General features: G+C 36.4%; 3 protein-coding genes across 7 annotated transcripts in view; 2 read left to right on the top strand and 1 right to left on the bottom strand.

Moving 5' to 3' along the window:
• The window catches only part of STYX (serine/threonine/tyrosine interacting protein), a 40825-nt gene extending 36514 nt beyond the window's left edge, over positions 1-4311 (top strand). For all 3 annotated transcript variants that reach the window (XM_072838585.1, XM_072838583.1, XM_072838584.1), the window contains one exon: positions 652-4311. In XM_072838585.1, coding sequence (XP_072694686.1) covers positions 652-725 — 74 coding nt within the window. In that variant the 3' untranslated portion in view covers positions 726-4311. The remainder of the gene's footprint in view (positions 1-651) is intronic.
• Positions 4312-5825: 1514 nt separating this feature from the next.
• Positions 5826-19189, bottom strand: GNPNAT1 (glucosamine-phosphate N-acetyltransferase 1). 3 transcript variants are annotated; one of them, XM_072838589.1, is made up of 6 exons: positions 19074-19189; positions 13356-13523; positions 11901-11963; positions 10338-10465; positions 9123-9184; positions 5826-7026 (listed from the first exon to the last, which is right to left on the bottom strand). In XM_072838589.1, exons 2-6 carry the CDS (start codon positions 13507-13509, stop codon positions 6879-6881), a joined length of 555 nt encoding a protein of 184 aa, XP_072694690.1. In that variant the 5' UTR covers positions 13510-13523; positions 19074-19189; the 3' UTR covers positions 5826-6878. The 3 variants fall into 3 exon arrangements, with proteins under 3 accessions (XP_072694690.1, XP_072694688.1, XP_072694689.1); XM_072838587.1 differs by having other exon boundaries at positions 18971-19185; XM_072838588.1 differs by lacking the exon at positions 19074-19189 and adding an exon at positions 18881-19032.
• LOC140640672 (uncharacterized) overlaps positions 18437-20006 on the top strand; it is a 38803-nt gene continuing 37233 nt past the window's right edge. Inside the window, exon 1 of the mRNA XM_072840252.1 lies at positions 18437-19380. Coding sequence (XP_072696353.1) covers positions 18437-19380 — 944 coding nt within the window. The remainder of the gene's footprint in view (positions 19381-20006) is intronic.

The raw sequence follows: 20006 nt of genomic DNA on the forward strand, positions 1-20006 counted from the left end.
TTCAATGGAAAAATTTTCAGCAGTGTCTATGAAAGCAAAAAAGATAATCTACAAAATAAAATTGTACAATGTAAAATTAATGTCTTATATTTTATGTTCTAAGTCATAGAGTCTGGTGCCTAAAGGTAACCAAACATTTAAGTACCATTATTTCCTTTAAAATTCTATTTTAGGGGTGCCTGGGTGACTCAATTGATTAAATGTCTGCCTTTGGCTCAGGTCATGATCCCAGTGTCCTGGGATGGAGTCCCACATTAGGCTCCTTGCTCTGTAGGGAGTCTGCTTCTCACTTTCCCTGCCGCTCCCTCTTTGTGGGCTTGCTTGCTCTCTGTCACTCGATATTGTCATTTTATATAATCTTTAAAATATATTTTTTTCAAACTATTTTAAAAATGATTATTAGTAATACTAAGACATAATTTTAGTAATACCTAAGACATAATTAATTCTCACGAGGGGAAATGTATTCTGTCATGAAGATACAAAGTTGCTTAGTAATTTATAGCAAAAGGATTTGCTGACGTTTCCTAAAAATTCAGTCTTGGAATTCTCATAGTGCATATACATGATAACACTTTATGAAAATGAAATTTTACTAGCTCTAACATTCTCACAAATGAGTTCCCGTTATATTCATGCAATAATTTTTAGGCAGTTTGAAGAGAACACATGAAGAAGAAGAGGATTTTGGAAACATGCAAGTAGCGACTGCACAGAATGGCTGACTCAAGAGCAACATTATAGAGGATGTGAATTTCTATTTGGGAAGGAGAAAATACTAGAGACAATAATAATGTAAAATGGTAAAAACACAAGTCTTTTTTTTTTTTTTTTTTTTCCAATTACATGTTGCTTCCAGGTGTGTTTCTCTGCAACTTGTTGAGCAACATTTTAAGAAGATGTTGGACTTCTGCAATAGATGGCACTGGTTTTACTCCTTTTTTTTCTTTTCCTTTCCTTTTTCTTTTTTCTTTCTTTCTTTCTTTCTTTCTTTCTTTCTTTCTTTCTTTTTACACTTTACAGTTTTATTATAAACAAGAATTTTGGACTTGCAAAGAGGTATTATTGCAATAATGCACTTTTCATACTTGAAATTTATTTGTATGATATAAAGTTATTACTTTAAACAAAATGCAAGTTAGGGGGGATTTGTTTATAAAATCTGGGTAATTTATAACAAGAATTTCCTAAAGTTTGCTAAAAATTCATTTTGTGTTCTATATATTACATTTAAAAAATAATTTTACAGTTGACTTTTATGATGGAACCTCTTATGGAAACATTAACATGCAGGAATCTGCCACATTTTTGTTTTAGTATAACTCAATAGCTTCATTACCCTTTTATTTTTTTAAATTTCTTAATCCTTATTAATCTTTGAATCATGACATTAGCTAACTCTTCTTACTTTAACATCCAAGTATTGCTTCCATTCGTCTTATCTTCCTAATTTGTTAATTCTATAGAAAAAAAAGTTTAATGAACAAAGGACGATGTTTTGCTTGGTAATACCAGATACTCAAAAAACAAGGAGTTTTAGACTTTCAAGTGACTTCCTTTTTTCCTTAAAAGCCAAATGTTGTTTGTTCCTTTTTAGAGTTAGTTGTTTAGCCCATTTTTCCTTTGTCCAAAATAGTTCTAAGTAGAATATATTAACTAATGTAGCACTATTTTTTTTTCTAAATGAAGCCCAAAAAAGAAAAGTGCCTTGCATCAATAAAGAAAATAAAAACAACAAAGAAACAAATCTTCATGACCTTTAAATTAGTATGTAGAACAGTACAAAGTTTAAACACTTTTCTGTAATTTCTTTTTCTTTTTAATTATAAATTAGTTAAGACAGAGTCTGAGGCTTAAAGAAACCTCAGTAAATTATTTGGAATATGGAACATTTACTCCTTCATTTTATGTTGTTTTAATGATTCTGTGAGGTTGTTCTGGCTCAGGCAGCAGCTTTTCTTTGAAGATGCATTTATTGGGGAAAGTGGTTTGTGGGAAACTTCACTGTATTTAGTGTTTTAATTCTTTACATTGAGTTAATCCAAATATCCCCCATAATTTGCATTAACAAAGTCACTTTATGGATCCTTAATTCTCCATATTTTTATTTATACATATAACAATTGTTCTAAGAAAAACATTTTTTCTATTTTAAGTATGCCATGAGGGAGGAGAGGAGTGTTTTTAACTTTTTATAGTTGATTTAGGGTAGCACAAACAAAACTCCTTTATATCTCACTTTTCTCAGTCCTCTCTTGAGGTGCTTTTTTGACGGGAATGATTTACATACATTCCCTTGGTACCAATAGGTACTATGCAAGGTAACCCATTACACCAAGTTACTTGCTTTGCTTTCCTCCCTACAATGTAATATAATACCATAAGAGCTTTTTTCAATCCAGCATAGCAGGAAAGTGGAAATTAAAATTGAGTCCATTCCCGTTGACCCAGATGGTATTCCTTTTCTGATTCCCTTCCCTTCCCACATTTTACTATCCTGACAAAAGCTTATTATTAATCCCATTGTGATCCTGTATTCTGTTGTGTGATTAGGTCATTTGGTGTGGTAGTTTAGTACAGTCAAGATTTGCATTGTGTTCAGAAATTCCACTTGGCAAAGTGCCAGATAACACAGCTTTCCTGTATGTAGATCACTATATAGGTCAGCAAAGATCTCTCTTGCAATCTAATAATCTATGATACTCCTTTATTCAGCAGAAACTCTGCTTAAAAGAATCTTCGTTATAGTACATTTAGGTTTTAAAATGAGGGAGTTAAGATTTTTAAAATTAGTTTCTTAAAGAGACATATCCTCTCTAGTACTTGGGCCAAAAATACAGATTTGGTCATTAATTTAAAGCTGGTAATTTTCCACTTTTTCTAACCACTGTAATTTTTATGTTGTCACTAAAGTGCCTGCCCAGCACTGTATATTAAAGACTGTCTCTTGAACACTAGGAAAAGGGACTATCATCTTCTTGAGTACAGTACTAATGGGGACAAAACATGAAGTTTATTCTTTCATGTAAGCACCCCAAGTTTGTTTTACCCTGGATCCATTTTTACACCTAATGTTCAACTAGTTCTAGCTCTTCCAGTCTTCTATTTGGTTCCATTTCTGGAATTCCGTTATTTCTGTGGATATTTTGTGATAGTTACCTATAATACAATTAACCAATCATGATTTATTTTCTACAATATTTGAATAATGTATGAGTATAGCACCCAATTTTAAATATGTAATCTGGGCAAGGATTTAAAACAAATTGCAGCAAAAACAGGAAAACTGCTTTACTGTCCACTTTAAAAGTATGAAGCAAATATTGAAAATATTCAAACTGGAATGGCAGTATTCTTACCTTATTCGTTTGTGTTAATTTCATACTCATTGGGTGTTTAAACAGCAGTTACGTTTATTTGTATCTACTCTAAGGTGGAAATGTTAAACTGGGATAGCTTCTGCTACCAACTCTCAACTGTTTGACTTTTAGAGCAGAATATTTGTTTTTGGGGGGGGGGATTTTGTGCTTCATCTGAGTTTAGAAGTAATGTCAGAAAATGTTAAGCATGTCCTTTTTAAGAAAATACAAGGTTTCTAACTGTCTTATTACCATGGTAATTCAAGTGAATTAGAAATATTTAACTGCAATCTTGAATTATAAAGTTGGGGTGCACATATATATATACTTATATATAAGGATCTCAACTTGATGTAAAGTAAATGAGCAGTTACCTGGCGGATTTTTATTTTTTAATAACTGGTTTAATCCATAATTCCATAACAAACTTAGCTTCATTTCAGTATTTACTTTCTTTGTCCATTCAACAATATTCCAATATGGAAGTGATAGGAAATAGCTGAGAATTACTAAAAGATTTTATTTTACTTTTATTGATTAGAAGGTTTATAGGATCTTTGAATGCTGGATTTTTTTGTCTTACCCATCCATGGCAGCTAAAAAAAAAAAAATCAAAATATTCAGGTTTACATGTTAGCTCTCTCATAGGGAGTTGCCATACCTCACAGTTCAAAGTGTATTCTATAGATCAGTAACATTATACTGACATGTAATTGCAATTTACTATGCAGCAAAAATGATTCAAGAAAAATAATCTACAGTGTCTATTTACCTTTGTACAGGCAATTGCTTAAGTTAACTCTGCTTTTAACATTTGTACTTGGATAAAATGCTTATGTATGTATAGGAATGTCACAGTGCAAGATGCTGCTAGCCCAGGCACAAAGTATTAAAATTATTTTGTGAAGACTGGTGGTTGTATTAAAACTGTTGTGCCATTATACCTCAAAAAGATTGAAATGCTCATTTGTACTCCTTATGCCTCAGAATTTTGGATTATTGTCTTTTAGGTATAAGTAACCCAGTTTTACTACCTCAGATTAAGGATGAATGAACACTGGACCTTGAGAAGCACTTAAGAGTATCTTCCAAAACACGGTAGTCACACACACAAAAATTATGGTCAGTAGTCCAGGCAGGGCCTGAATTTTAGCTCAAGAATATTTCTCAGGATTAGTTGAGCAGATTTGGAGTTAAAAGTGAGGGAATTTGTGTCTGAAGGAAAGGGTATATAAGTCATCCACAGAGCAGCTTCTAGCCCATTAAAAAAAAAAAAAAAAAAACTTGCTTTCACAGTACCACGTTGTTAGCCTACCTACATATTCTTCATCAAATCTAAGATGCTATCTCTGTAATTTTAGATATGACTAAAAGGGAAAATATTGTTGAATAAAATGGGGCAAGCCATTTATCATAAAATGCATCCTGAGGGACTCCTGGGTGGCTCAGTGTTAGAGCGTCTGCCTTCGGCCGAGGGTGTGATTCCCAGGGTCCTGGATCGAGTCACACATTCACACATTGGGGCTCCCTGCATGGAGCCTGCTTTTCCCTCTGCCTGTCTCTGCCTCTCTCTGCCTCTCTTGTCTCTCTCATGAATAAATAAATAAAATCTTTTAAATAAATAAATAAAATGCATCTTGATTTCCAAAATGAGAGATCCAGATTTCCAAAATACTAGTGTAAAAAATGTGCATCCTACAATTATGGAAATGTAAATATACAAAATATCTGAGGCATAATAAAAATCACAACTGTCACTTCATTCTACCTTTTCAAAAGCAAAGTAATGCTTTAAAATATGCATATATGGTTTACATGAAATGTTTTATGCAGTTTTCTGTACTCAAGGTTTACTCAGTATGGTTTAGAAAATTTTAAACATACTCTGGCTAACTAAAGCTAAATATAGATCACCATTTTGCTCAAGGACACAATTTTTATATAATGTACTTTGTAACTTTCCTATAGGAAGGACTTAAGACCTTAAGGACACTGGTTAAAGTGATTTATTTAAATACTAACTTTGTAGATAATTTTACTTCAAATTGTTCAGAAGTAAGGTAAAGCATTCAATTTTGCATTCTGTTAGGGATTATTTTTTTTAATATGGATCTTAATTACCAGAATGTACCTAATAAAGCTACTGTCATGCTAAGGTTGTAGGACTCCTGAAAAGGCAAAACTAGCAGGTTTGTTGCTTTCACTAGAGACATCAATTCATATGCATAGGTCATTAGCAGGTAAGTAGTACACTCTTGGTGAAGAAGGGTTTTTGTTGTTTTAGACAGCCAACTTTAGCTTACTCCAAGGGGAGAAATCTTAAATCCAGCTGAGGTAGGTGTGAGTTAGAGGGATTAAAAAGTGGTTGTCTTTACCTTCCCACTTAATTTACAAAAATCACACAAAACTGAAGTCACTTATGAACCAGGATGTGACCGAAGACTCAAGAAAAACCCAGACATAGAGTTTTAAAACTTCATCATATGAACAGGTTTAATGTAACATGGAATGCAAAAGATTAGAACCATTAATAAAATATCCAATTCTTCAACTTAAAAAAATAATTAAAATAAATAAAATCAAAATAAGATAGTGACCAGAATAATAGTACCATGACACTCACAGTAAATAGAAAAGCTTCCATCAGCATTTTAAGGAGTAACAAATGCAGTGATACATATTTAAATATTCCACTCAATTTTGTTATTTATTTTTCATAAAAACATTACTCAGAAGGCTTCAGAAATTGATGAAAAGATGAGAAATCAGGTTAGAAATACATAATATGCCAAGATTTGTTAATTCACTGTTAAAAAGTACCTTATATTTGCTCATTTTAAACAATAATTATATTTCACATATAAGACAGGTAGTACCTTATCTGCATAAGAATTATAAACTTTTAGATGTACACTTAAATTGTTTTACTTTGAATCTTGTCACATTTTATCATTTTCATTTCTACTTTAAAAGGCTGACCAGGTTGTTTACCAATATATATTAGGATCAACAAATGCTGGACTGTATTACATTTAGTTTTATCCAATTTCATATAATATATGGAAAAATGATACACTCAAGTGGTTTCTGGTATTTCTTTGAAACAAAAATACTCATTTTATGAATGTGATAACAGCCTTATTCATGGTATGCTTTTTTTTAATGATCAGTACAGATAGCAGACACATAACTCTTACTACCTATACTGTAACTACAAAGAAATGAAGCCAAACTTTAGAAAAATACAATGCAAGAAAAGATTCAAGTTAAAAATATATTCCTTTGGTTAAAAATCATCCCCTTTTATAATACTCATTTGTAATCTAAGCTCACAGCATGTCCCACCAGCCCAAAGTAATCTTCTAAATGTCATTATACTTGTTGTATTACAATGTTTTTTTTTTCCGATCCAGTATTTATGGAGGTCACTGAGTTGCAGCAACAAAGTATTTTAACTCTAGGGAGAGTATTGCCTTGTTGCATTAGCTCCTTTTACAAATGTCTTTCTTAAATGATTTTTTACTTTAGAAACCTCCGACACATGTAGTTTTCTTCAGATACTGTATATCCGAACTTTTTATAGAAACCAACATTTTGTGGTAGACATTCAAGGGTAATCTTATAACAGTTCAGTTTCTTGCTTAGCAAAGTAAGGGTTGATAATAACCTGAAATTCAAAAATGGGGGAGGGAGGGAAAGCATAGAGCATTTGTTAATAAAAGTGCATTTGAGTAATAATATGAATGAAGATTATATAAATAAAACTTCAAATTTATATTAGAGATTTAACCATGACCTTTCTCACTATATTTAAATATTCAAATTGTAAGTGGGTAAGCATTTAATTCACCCCAAGCATTTTACTGTTTCAAATATACTTTACCTAGTAATCTCTAGCCCATTATATAATAGAACAATACTAAATTCACCCTAAACCCTCCTTAATACTAGTTTTTTTTTTTTTTAATTTTTTTTTTTTTTTTTTTTTTATTTATGATAGTCACAGAGAGAGAGAGAGAGAGAGAGAGGCAGAGACACAGACAGAGGGAGAAGCAGGCTCCATGCACCGGGAGCCCGACGTGGGACTCGATCCCGGGTCTCCAGGATCGCGCCCTGGGCCAAAGGCAGGCGCCAAACCGCTGCGCCACCCAGGGATCCCAATACTAGTTTTAAGATTAATGTTAACAACTAAAGAAAAAAAAAAAAACTAAAGACTCAATCTTTTTAAAAATATGGCCAAAATTTAAATTTTTTTTTCCCTAAATCTATTCAAACTACTCAGGAACAGTCAACATTTCCCACGTGATTTCCCATGTGAAATAAATAGCTTTTGTTATCATTTTAAAGCTAACGTTTGTGAAAATATGTATCAGATTAACTCTGGATTGCTCTAATTAATATGAAATACAGCAAAAAAGTATACATTTTCCAAACCCAATAGAATGTGATTTTAGGGGCTCCTGGCTGGGGTTAAGTGTCTGTCTTCGCCTCAGGTCATGATACCAGGGTCCTGGGATGGGTGCCCCTCCATTCCACCCTGGGCTCCCTATTCAGTGGGGAGTCTCCTCCTCCTGCCCTTCCCCCTGCTCTCAAATAAGTAAAGAAAATCTTAAAAAAATGGAATATGATTCTAACTGCCTTAGGGAGAAAAAGACCAGAAAAGATCTACAAAAATTTATCCAGAAGGGTTTCTCATATTTGCATAGACTGAAAAGTTGTGTATCATTTTGAAGAGAGAACATTTTGACTGAAGTTATGAAATTATAAAAGGTATGATAAAATTAAGTGGACTAGAATACTAGAAGCTGGTCTGGTCTGTTCATTGATATATCCTAAATACCTAGAATAGTATCTGGCACATAGCAAGTACTAAAAATTTACTGAGTGAATTCCTAAAACTCAGAAGAGATGGTACTAAAGCAAGTTCTAGCTTATAAGATAGGCAATAAACCTATGAGACATTTATTTTAAAAGATTTAGATAAATGCACAGAAGATTTTAACAAAGCCTGTTTCAGTATGTTTCTAAAACTTATGAGACAAAAATAAATAAAACTTAGGAGACAGAACATCTCCTTTGTTTTTAAACATGACTGGGAAACTGGGGTGAATCACTTGACCTGGCCACAAGTTTTTTTCCTACTAGTAGAATACTATTATTAAAAGTTCATTTAAAGGGACGACTGGGTGGCTCAGCGGTTAAGCATCTGCCTTCGGCTCAGGGCTTGATCCTGGAGTCCCCGATCAAGTCCCACATCAGGCTCCCTGAATGGAGCCTGCTTCTCCTTCTGCCTATGTCTCTGCCCGCCCCCCCGTCTTTCATGAATAAATCTTTTAAAAAGTTAATTTAAAAAATTTTATGGCGGGATCCCTGGGTGGCGCAGCGGTTTGGCGCCTGCCTTTGGCCCAGGGCGCGATCCTGAAGACCCGGGATCGAATCCCACGTCGGGCTCCCGGTGCATGGAGCCTGCTTCTCCCTCTGCCTCTGTCTCTGCCTCTCTTTCTCTCTCTGTGACTATCATAACTAAATAAAAATTAAAAAAATAAAAAATAAAAAAAAAATTTATGGTCTACGAAACAGTATACTTCTAATTTCTAAACTTAATGATAAAACATAAAAGTACTTTGTTCATTAAATTTAGCTTAAGCTGCTGAGTGAGCCTAATTGATGACATCTAAAAAGAATTTCAAACAGGAAAACATTGACGAAAGAACATATTAACTACAACAGAAAAAATATCTAACCTTGTTTCTGCCTACTTACAGTTTGCCAAGCTGCTTTCCTCTGCATTCATCACTAACAACAACATCTTCTACTCTTCCTCTCTGAAAATGTTTAACAATGTTTAAAAGACTTAGGCATGTAGTTTTGTTTTTAGCTAAATCAGCAAGTGACAATTCAGTGATGTTTTATGAACAAACTTTAAAAACCAAAATGCCTTTTTTACTTACTATAATGAATCAACTTGTGGCCTAATCTTGTTTTGTCCATGTCTTAAATCTGCCCACCCCACTGTTTTAAAGATTTCAGAATCCACATCACCAAAATGTAATTTTGTCATGTTATACTACAACATCTTAACTCCTTGCTTAATAGTTTTCTTTCAAACATCTAAATACAATTGATTAATTTCTAGTAAAGAAACCCCACCAAAATTCATACCTCACAATACATTCCAAATGTTCCTATCTATTTTCACTGGATTACCTAGGTTCTCATGTGAGTCATGAGGAGTGAACGGGCACTAGAAATTAGAGAATACAGTTGACCCTTGAACAACATGGGTTTGAACAGCACAGGTGTGCCACTTATATGCAGATTTTTTTGGATAAATACTCTGTAAATATTTTCATTATGATTTAATAACATTTTCTTTTCTCTAGCTTTACTATAAAAATGCCATACGTAATATATCTAACATACAAAATGTGTTAATGAGCTATTTATGTTATTGGTAACACTTCCAGTAACAGTAGGCTATTAGTAGTTTCAGGAGTCAAGTAACATGCAGATTTTTGATTGCAGATAGGTGGGGGGGTATCAGTGTCCTTAACTCATGTTGGTCAAGGGTTAATGATATAATATTCTGAACCCTTTAACTGCTTGGAAACTGATGGAAATTTGTGTTAATCTATATATACAGTATTGTGTTTTTTGAAAAATAGCATCAGGTATTCTAATCATTACTGCCAAATACATGATGCTGACTTGGTTTCTCTAGGATTTTACCAAATCTGACACCTTACAAAACAATTTTTAGCAAACAATTCAGATTATTAATACATTTTCTTCCAACTTCCAGAACACAATGGGAAAATGTTACTAAGTGATTTCTAGTAAGCAAAGTTTTCAGGGCAGTACAGCTCATTTTATAATGAAATGCAGTGAGAAAATAGATTGGTCTAATGGAAACTCAAAGTTAGTTTTGCTAGAAAACACCTGTTCATTTTAGTCCTAAGCATTAATGTGAACACATACCTTAGCACAGGAATGGATGAATTTATGTTCTATTATCAGAGTTGCTGTAGCAACAATTTGTCCTAAAGTCACATCTTCCACAACTGTAACATAATAGTCCCCGGATTTCTTCATGTGCTCAAAAGATTCTGTGGAAATTGGAAAAGTGTTATGTGGTGGACATTAAACTTTAGTAGGTGCCATAAAAATGCTAGGATTAACTAATACCATTATTGAATACTTAAAAGCTACTTCATCATGGTAATTTACACTTTGTTTCTAAAGAAAATGTCAGAAATGTCCAAGTGGCCAAAATATGAGCAATCATTATCACTTGGAATATGGCCCTTACCTTTGAAAAACCTGTTAGCAAAGTACAACTATTAACAGCTATGTCAGATGAATGGCACTTATAATACAAATAAATTGTAGATGTTGCCACTTCTGTGACTAATGAATTGAAGACTGTCTTAATATCTTCATTACTTTAAGTCATTACTTTCTTTAACCTTTACAACACTCAGTATTTGAGTAGAACAAAATGCAAATTTTAATAGAATGTTTACACGGCTCCATTCTGTAACTTTTAGTCTTCTGGCTTCAAAACATTTTGACAAGTAGTTTTCAGTTTTCTCCTTGTGACCTGAAGTGGTTTCATGACTACCTGACTTGCTTTTTTAAAAACAGAATCCTCAGTTTTGCTTGTTTTGAAAGCACCTTGTGAAGTAGGTTGAAAATTGTCTTCATTTCTAGGTAATCATTCCAAAGTCCCATGACAAATGCAAAGATGGAATACTTTACTCTCAAATTGATTTTTAGAACTTATATTGCCAAATAATAGGTTTCTCCATCTAATCAGATATGCATAAAAAAGCCTAATCTCATATATAGTTTATTTCCATAGTCTTGTTCTAGATAGGGTTCTGGAGTGGAAAGAAGAAATAAATTCAGTGAAGAAAAACAATGAAAATCAGAAAATGATGATCTTCATCTTGGGAGGCTCAAATAGAGTACATAACAAAATTACCTAATGGAGGAAATGAAGATATTATAGCAAACAGGAGGACAGTGTTAGAGCACTAGATGGAATCAGGAAAGTTCTATTCCTTTCCTTACCAATAACTACCTGTGATCTTCAGTCATTTGACCTCTCTGGTTTCCATTCTCTCATATGGACTAAAAAAAAGGGGCTGAACTATACATTCTGATTCCTATGGATCTTAAAATTTAATAAAAACAAACTAAATTCAGAACATAATCTCTTACCCTATATTTGGTGATGAAATTTCCATGAATAACCTAACCACATGAAATATACTACAGTACAGAACAATCTCTAGAGCTGTCACCAGCTACAGTAATTATCTAAAAAGTCAGGTGTTTTGTAAAACACGGTAATTATTACTCTTGGATCCTATAACAGGTTAGCCACATTAAACATTTAAATAAGAAAATGGCTAACTGCTATATGAATAATTTCCAGCTATTTGAAGAAAAACACAAGTAGACACTGAACATAGCCCTAAATGAAAAAATCTTGTTTCCCTTTATTTTTCATTCAGGAAAAGGGGCTGTAGTACTTACTCATAAATTGTTCAGGGTTGACCACTCCAGTCTCTGTCAGTTGGCCTAATACCTTAAAAAAACCTAGTGTGAAAAACAGATTTCAAATTATGAGAAGACCATATAAAAGATTAAAAGAAGGAATGAATGTGTGAAGCTGGTAGGATTGTGGGCATTTGTGTTTTCACAACTTTCTGTAATCATTTTAAAAATAATCATTTTATTAAAGATTAAGCTGAAACCCATTATTCCTTCTGTAATCATTACATAAAACAAAGAATAATAGGTTCTACCAATGTTTTTGGCTGTATGAGATTTTTGGAATAGCGCCGACCTTAATGATTCAATATTTAAAAACCAGCAGGTATATTTTTCAATGTGTAATTTGCATTAAATTTGGTGCAGGAAATGCCAAGTTTTCCCAAATACGTGCTTTGATTTTACTTAAAAGTGCAACAAGACTGTCATTATGCCCAAGTATACTATTTTAAAAATAAAAGCAATATTGTTGAGACAAGATAACCGATTTCATTATTGTTAATGTGAACATTTTAAAACTTTGAGAATCTTAATTTCTACACACTCAATATTTAGCTTACCAAAATTAGTTTCTTTAGATTTCCTACCAAAAAGGAAATGAAAAAGTTCATTTTTTTTTTATTATAAAATTTTAAAAAATCATTTTGGAGAACTTAGACATTAAAAATATATGTAAACAAAACCTTTGCAATGTATCCAAGGCAAATTATCTCCACTCTCATTCCCTATTCAGCTTCTTAGAGAAGATTCTTCCTTATGTGTCATTATAGATGATAATTTCACCTTCATGAAGAAAAGTCTTTTGGGATTCTTAATTAGTGCTGTATTTAAGCCATATGAAATATTTCAGAGTAATACTTGGACTTAGCCATGATACATACATATATTGGGAGTTGAGTGTCTCAGTCACTTTATAAATGAGCATGCAACTCTTGATTCTGAGGTGGTGAATTTGAGCCCCACACTGTGTGGAGAGTTTACTTCAAAATAAAATCTTTTAAAAAATTAAGTATAAAAATAATTCAAAATGCAAATATTTTTTAAACAACATATGTTTCTAGAGAAAATAGAATGCTAATTACAGCTGACCCTTGAATAACACAGGTTTGAACTGTGCAGGTCCACTTACAGATTTTTTTTAATAAGTACATTACGGTACCGTAAATTTTATCTTCCTTATGATTTCCTTAATGACATTTTCTTTTCTCTAGCTTACTTTAAAAATACAATATATAACACTTATAAGATATGTGTTAGTCAACCATTTCTTATTGATAAGGCTTTCAGTGAACAGTAGGCTATTAGTAAGTTAAGTGTTTGGTGAATCAAAATTTATAAACAGATTTTCAAATGCACAGGGGTCAGTGCCCCTACCTACCATGTTGTTCAAGGGCCAACTGTATAATTCTAACCAGGATTTGTAAACTGAGTCCCTACCTCTATTTAAGTCAGCAGTACAAAGGGGCCTCAAAACCAAGCCTTCTCCAGGATATGTTGGGGAAATGGCTGGAGAAAATGTAGCTGTATTCTGGCTCCAGTCCACTTCTTTGAGTAGACTTGGGTCAAACATAGGAGTTTCATCAGGTTTCATCTTTGCAGTAAGGTCTAAAATACAATTTTAAATGGTAAGGCATTTTTAATAGGGAATTAGGATTGATGAAATTACTTAATAAAAATTAACACATATGCAAGGTATTTTATTCTATCCTGAATCTAACATAAATGCCACAACCACAGATAAATAGAAAACTCATGGTGATCATCAGAAAACAAGTGACTAAATTTCTAAGTTTTAAACTTTAAAACCCCATTTTCTACCAAGTGTTTTAAAACATTTTTCCTGGGGTGCCTATGTGGCTCAGCAACTGACTTGGTTTCTGCTCAGGTCATGATCTCAGGGTTGTGAGATCCAGCCAGTGTTGGCTCCGCACTAAGCATGGATGGTGTCTGCTGAAGATTCTCTCCTTCTCTCTCTGACCTTCTCCATACTCACACATGTGCACTCTAAAATAAAAAATAAATTCTTAAAAAAATAACACATTTTTCCTATGGGTTGGTACTAGCATAGCTCTGTGAATAGCTGACTTCCCATGAACTTTTATGTTTTTTCATTATTGGATTTTATTATTTGGCTAAGAAATTATTTGTTGGCAGTCTTACCACTAAGACTTACTGTGCATGTTACTTGTTTTTTTATATGGACTATGGAAAGATAATTGATGAACTGGCTTAAAATACTCTCTACATTAATTGTAATATTTGGTTTCAGCTATGACATTCATATTAAAGGTATCTGTTGGATTTTGTTTTCACACCAGGATTTTCCAAAAATCTGTAATGTAACTTTCTCAGCGGCATTTAGGCAGCTTAAGAATTGCCAGTCTTTCATGTGATTATAAAAGGATCAATTATAGTATTGTCTTTTTTGAACATTTAGAAATGGAAGATTCTTACTACCTGTAGTCTAATAAAAAAGACTAAATAACAGATATAATAGAAAAACAAGTTATATAAAGAATAACAATGCGGGCAGCGGAATGTCTGTGGAACACAGAGCCACTAGAATGGGGTCTTCCTAAGAACTATTAGGAGACTGTAAAGCAACCTCTCTTATTTCTATCCCTTTACTCAGTTAAAGAAACTATTTGATACTTGCTTCCAGAAACAAAGAATTTAAGATACCTATCTATAACTACCACCAAACAAGGAAACAGGAAAAATTAAAGTCCATTTAACGATTTTTCCAATAACCCTACTCCCATTATGTTCCTTATTTCCTAAGTCACATTATGCTTAAGGGCAATTGTTATTAACTTTTTCTTAAAGGTTGATTAAACTCCTGCCTGTGGAACCCAACATAACCATACAAGTAATGCTGCAACTGTAGTAGAGGCTTTGGGAAGGTAGTGTGATGTAATTAAGAAGTTAATTAGAAGTTAACATTGTTCAGCACTTCTGATGGACCAGACATTGTTCAAAGGACTTTACACATTACTAATTCATTTACTTTAACAATCTTACAGGATGAGGGTGATTATTCTCCATTTTAACAGGCGAGGAAATGCAGGCAGGACATGTAAAGTAACCTGCCCAAGATCACAAAGTGGAGCTAGAATTTAAATCTAAGATGGAAAAGAGCATGAGCTCTGGAGTCACACTAATGTTCAAATGTCAAATTTGATTATGGCTAATGTCAGCTCTGATAATGTTTCATTTGTAAAATGGAGATGAAATTATTAGGACAAAATGAATTATTATATACAGCACTTAATAGTGCCTGGCATACTGCAAATGCTCAACAAGACATATTTTAGTTAGCAACTAATTACAAATTCATGTTTGTAAATTTTTGATATTTTTCATCTTTACATTAACTCATGAATCAGGCACTGTAGCAAGGGCTACAAAAAGGATGACAGGTTATCTATATATTTTTTTTTAAGGATTTTATTTGTTTATTCATGAGAGACACACAGAGACAGAGAGAGAGAGGCAGACACAGGCAGAGGGAGAAGCAGGCTCCCTGCAAGGAGCCCGATATGGGACTCAGATCCCCAATCCCAGGATCAAGCCCTGAGCCACCCAGGCATCCCTGTTTATGTTATGTTAAACTGAAACATTCTTAGGAAAGAAAGAATAAAAAAAAAAATCATAGTGTATTATGTAGAATCCAAGGGGCTTCCCCGCCCCCCAAAAAGGACTCAAATATGTTATGCTATAAACTCTATACCTGGTTCTAAGAATAATAAGGAAATAAATTGTGATGATCAGCAATCAAATTTAACAAGCTTACAGTCCACTTGAAACATTTTTTTATAAGTTAACTTTAATGCATGCATTTTGCCATCTGTCCCTGATAACTGATCCCTGAAGCTTTTAGGTATACCCATCTGAAAGATGGGTAACAACACTGTTTTTCAGGTATACAAATAAACAGGCTATTTATTTATTAACAAGGTAAAACATATATTAATTTCAGAAGCCAGAAAGTGTTAAAAAACTTAAGTACCTCAGGGTGGCACACTATTTAAACAGTTTGATGATCATTTTATTTATCATGTAGGTATAACCATGAAGTTTAAAGAAAGCGAAAAGGGAATTTAGATGAACATTACAATAATTTAAAGTTAACTAGATTACTTTTTCCTACGAAGCTGCCTGAGTTCACAATAAAATATAGCCTAGAAAACACGCAAAATAATAATTTTGAAGAGAAAGGGGAGAGGAGGTATACAGGAGAACTAGGATTACGAAGCATTTAACGAATGAATTTTAAAACAGTAAATACTAATGTTTTCCTGTGCTTTTCTTTAGCCTAATGGTCCTATTCCACGAATGATCATAAAAATAAATAATACTGGCTAAAATTTATGGAGTGCTTTGTATTTGTTAACACATAAGAATAAAATGAAATATCACTATTACCTCCATTTTACAGACCAGGAAGCAGGCAAGGTAACTTGCTCAAGATAACAAAGCCAATAAGGAACAAAGTTAGGATTAGAACCAGACAACAGAGCCAGCTTCAAGGGCACTGGACCTGTGCAGCTGCCCAGGGCCCCACACTTGGTTCTAGTCTATGTTGCCACTGTCTTGAAATTCTGCACAGGTTACCACAGATTATGCAGCCATTCCTGCATGACTCCAGATTCTGTACTCTTTGTACTGAAGATGAACTAGTGAAGATGAATTCCCTACTTCATTGTATAAGATAAAAATTTAATCAAACGCAACACTTATAAACTGTATTTGAAAAATAAGAGTATCAGACATGTCAAAATACAATAAAGCATTCTAAATAGAAATAAGAATCCATTACTCAGGTCATCAGAAATAACAAAATGTTATTTTATTTTAAGTATGGCTATTTTATAAAACAAAGCTATACTTAAAGTTTCCTTCATCTTACTCCACCCCCAGTTAGTAAAATTCTGCTGGTGCCCAATTAATATGCTGGGAAAGTTAAAATAGGATGTGATTTGACACCAAATTTTGAAAGATTTTAGAAAGGAATGAAATAGATAAATTTGGTTTACAAAAGAAATATTTTAGGGGATCCCTGGATGGCTCAGCGGTTTGGGGCCTGCTTTCAGGCCAGGGAGTGATCCTGGAGACCCGGATTGAGTCCCGTGTCAGGCTCCCTGCGTGGAGCCTGCTTCTTCCTCTGCCCGTGTCGTGTCTCTACCTCTCTCTCTGTCTCTCATGAATAAATAAAATATTTTTTAAAAATAAATAATAATTTAGCATCTTAAGGTACCCCAAGGTACTGCAAAACTAGGAAATTTCAGTAAATAGAACTGCAGTGGTTTGAGGGGGAATCTCATCATTATCACTGGGGTGACCGATTTTAAAAAAGTAAGCCCTTAACCTCCCTAAATATTTCTCCAGAACTTTTCCAATTTAACTGCCAAGTTTGTGTGCATTTACAAGGCCCATATATGCCTAACAACCCAATAAATGCCTGGTGAATGAATAGCAAATGGCAAGAGACTTACTTGAAGGTCACATTTCAAAAAACTCAAAAGAAGGATTCCCAAATTGCCACAAGTGATATGACAAAAATCATCCACCAAACTCATTTTTACTAGGATCATCAGGTTTTCATTCATTTGACTACTCTCTGGACACAATTTCTACAATCTGGTTTCCCAGTTTCTACAGCACACAAAAATACAAATAGGGAGGAGGTGCTGCTGGAAGCAAGTAACTAGGAGCAACAAGTTGGACACTGGGAATGAAAAATTTTAAAGTCGATACAAAAATTTTAAAAGCATAATCCAAGGCCCAATGTAAACTGCTTTACATACCTCAAGGCCATCGCTATGTTACTTCAGTACATGGTGAACGGGGAAAGGTTCTCTGAGACTTTAGGTCTTGTCTATATGCATTTCATAACCATTTCAATAATAATTTGGCTACATTTTTTATCTGAAGGCCAAACACTCTTTATTCGCTGATGATTTTAGGAGGCCTGGCCATTTTTATGAAACCGTGCAATTTATACTTCACTTGAGAATTTTACAAAGTTATTTTCTGATCGTTAATTTGACCCCTATAATCTGGCATTATTCCCAGACTACCGATTAGGAAACTGGAGCGTGTGGAGCCCCAAGGTAACACTGCAAATGAGTGAACTGAGCCTAGAATCCTATCTTGTTTTCCTACCCTGAGCCCTAAAATACCATACTCAATACACGCCAATCTTTACATCATCGCACCAGACAGGTTAATAAGTCTCATTTTGAAGAAAAAAAAAAAAAAAAAAGTCAGCGAATTCTGCCTAAATAGGACTGATCTCAATGATTTCTTGAGATCCATTCTAAGATTTGCTCACCACTGTATATAACCTAACAAAACTAATCCCATAATCCACCCTCCGCCGCCCCCCCCCCCCCCCCGTTTCAACGTTGTAGGAAATGTTAAGACTTCGGTTTACGTAAACATCAGCACCTCTTGTAAGGGGAAATCCTAGCGCCCAGTGCGTCCAGGGGTACGAGCCCCGGGAAAAGAGACAAAGGATGGCCTCCTCCCCGCACGGAAAGCCCCAACCAGTCAGGGCAGGGTGTGCTCCTCCGAGCAGGAGCGTGTCCTCAAGCGGCTCCCGACCGCCGTGGGGTGCAGCTCGGAAAGGGACGGGGGAGGGGGAGGGGGTCGGGGCACTCGTGCCCGTTCAAAACCGATGGCGGCAGAGAGACTGTGGGCAAGCGTCTCGATCCCCCGGGCCAGAGCCTGCCGAGCCGAGAGTTCGACTCCCGGCCCTGCTCCGGCCTGCCAGGGCCAGCCCCGCGCGGCTGGACCACCCGCCCTCATCCCGAACCGCGCTCGGCTCCAGGCGCGCGTCCGCTCAACTTGCTCCCAACCGCGCTCCACAACCACAAGTGCCCCCACCTGGCCAAGCTAAACGCACACCTCGCCCCGGGCCCACCTCCCTCGCCCGACCCGGGCAGCGGTCCCAGTCACACCTGTTTGGTAACCGCGAAGGCAGGCCCCCCAGGCCCCCAGGTCACCCGGCGCGGCCCCGCTCTCGCTCCCCGGCCCTCAGCCTCCCTCACCCGTGGGGGCCTCGCGCTCGGCGCTCCTCTCCAGGCCCGTCGGACTCTCTCCCACCCGGCGACGCGGTACCGGATCCGGATCCGGCTTCAGCGCCAGCCCCACCTCCTCCTCCACCTCCCGAGCCACGGTTGCCGTGCGGCCGCCGCTGCGCGAGCCGCGACCAGGACGTGGCAGCGCCAACGCCTCCGCCTCCGCCTCCGCCTCAGCCCGGCCGCTTACGCAGGGGCGCTCGGGGGGCGGGGCCTGCGGCGGCTCCGGCACGTGGCGCGGCGAGGACGGCCTCCCCGGGCTCCGCCTCCCGGCGGCGTGGGGGTCGCGCCCCGGCTGGCTCCCCGCGCGCGGCCCTCGCGGCGGCGTCCGGCTCTGGGCCTCGGGGGAGGGCGCTCTGCCCAGCCGTCGGCCACGCTCTGTAAGTGGTCACCGCGTGGGCCTCTTTCATTTTCGGAAGCCGGCGGTGCGGCTTCTTGCCCTCCTTGGGGCCCCTTCCTTCAATAGCCCGTTTAACTAGGACTTCGGCGACTGGCTGGCAGCTGAGTCACCTCATGAAGTGGGGCCGTGACGCTCCTTTCAGATCCTTTTTGGATGAACCGTAGGGTTGAGACACTGGTTCTCAGCTGTGGCGGTTTTTGCCTCCCAGAAGACCATTGGCAATGTCGGGAGCTTTTTCAGCCTCCTGTCTGTGGGAGACGTGTCACTAGCATCTCTCCAGATGACAGAGGGTACAGGTGGGTAGAGACCAGGTATGCTGTTCACCGTCTCCAAGTACACAGGACAGGGCCCCACGACGACCTTCCAGCCCGGGGTGAAATGTCAGTTCTGCTGAGACGGAGAAACACCGGGGGTGGGGTGGGGGTGGGGGTTAGGACACGGAAAAAAAAAAATGACTTTTTCTCCCACCTCCCGTTTCCAAAACATGTGTCCTCATTTTACAGATTAGGACACCGGAGTTCAGAGATGTTAAAGTAATGTACCAACGTCACACAGCTAGCTAGTAGCTCCCCTTCGCTGGGGTATACCATAAATTTCAACTTTCTG

This window comes from Canis lupus, chromosome 9 (assembly GCF_048164855.1).
Source record: "Canis lupus baileyi chromosome 9, mCanLup2.hap1, whole genome shotgun sequence".
Lineage (NCBI taxonomy): Eukaryota > Metazoa > Chordata > Mammalia > Carnivora > Canidae > Canis > Canis lupus.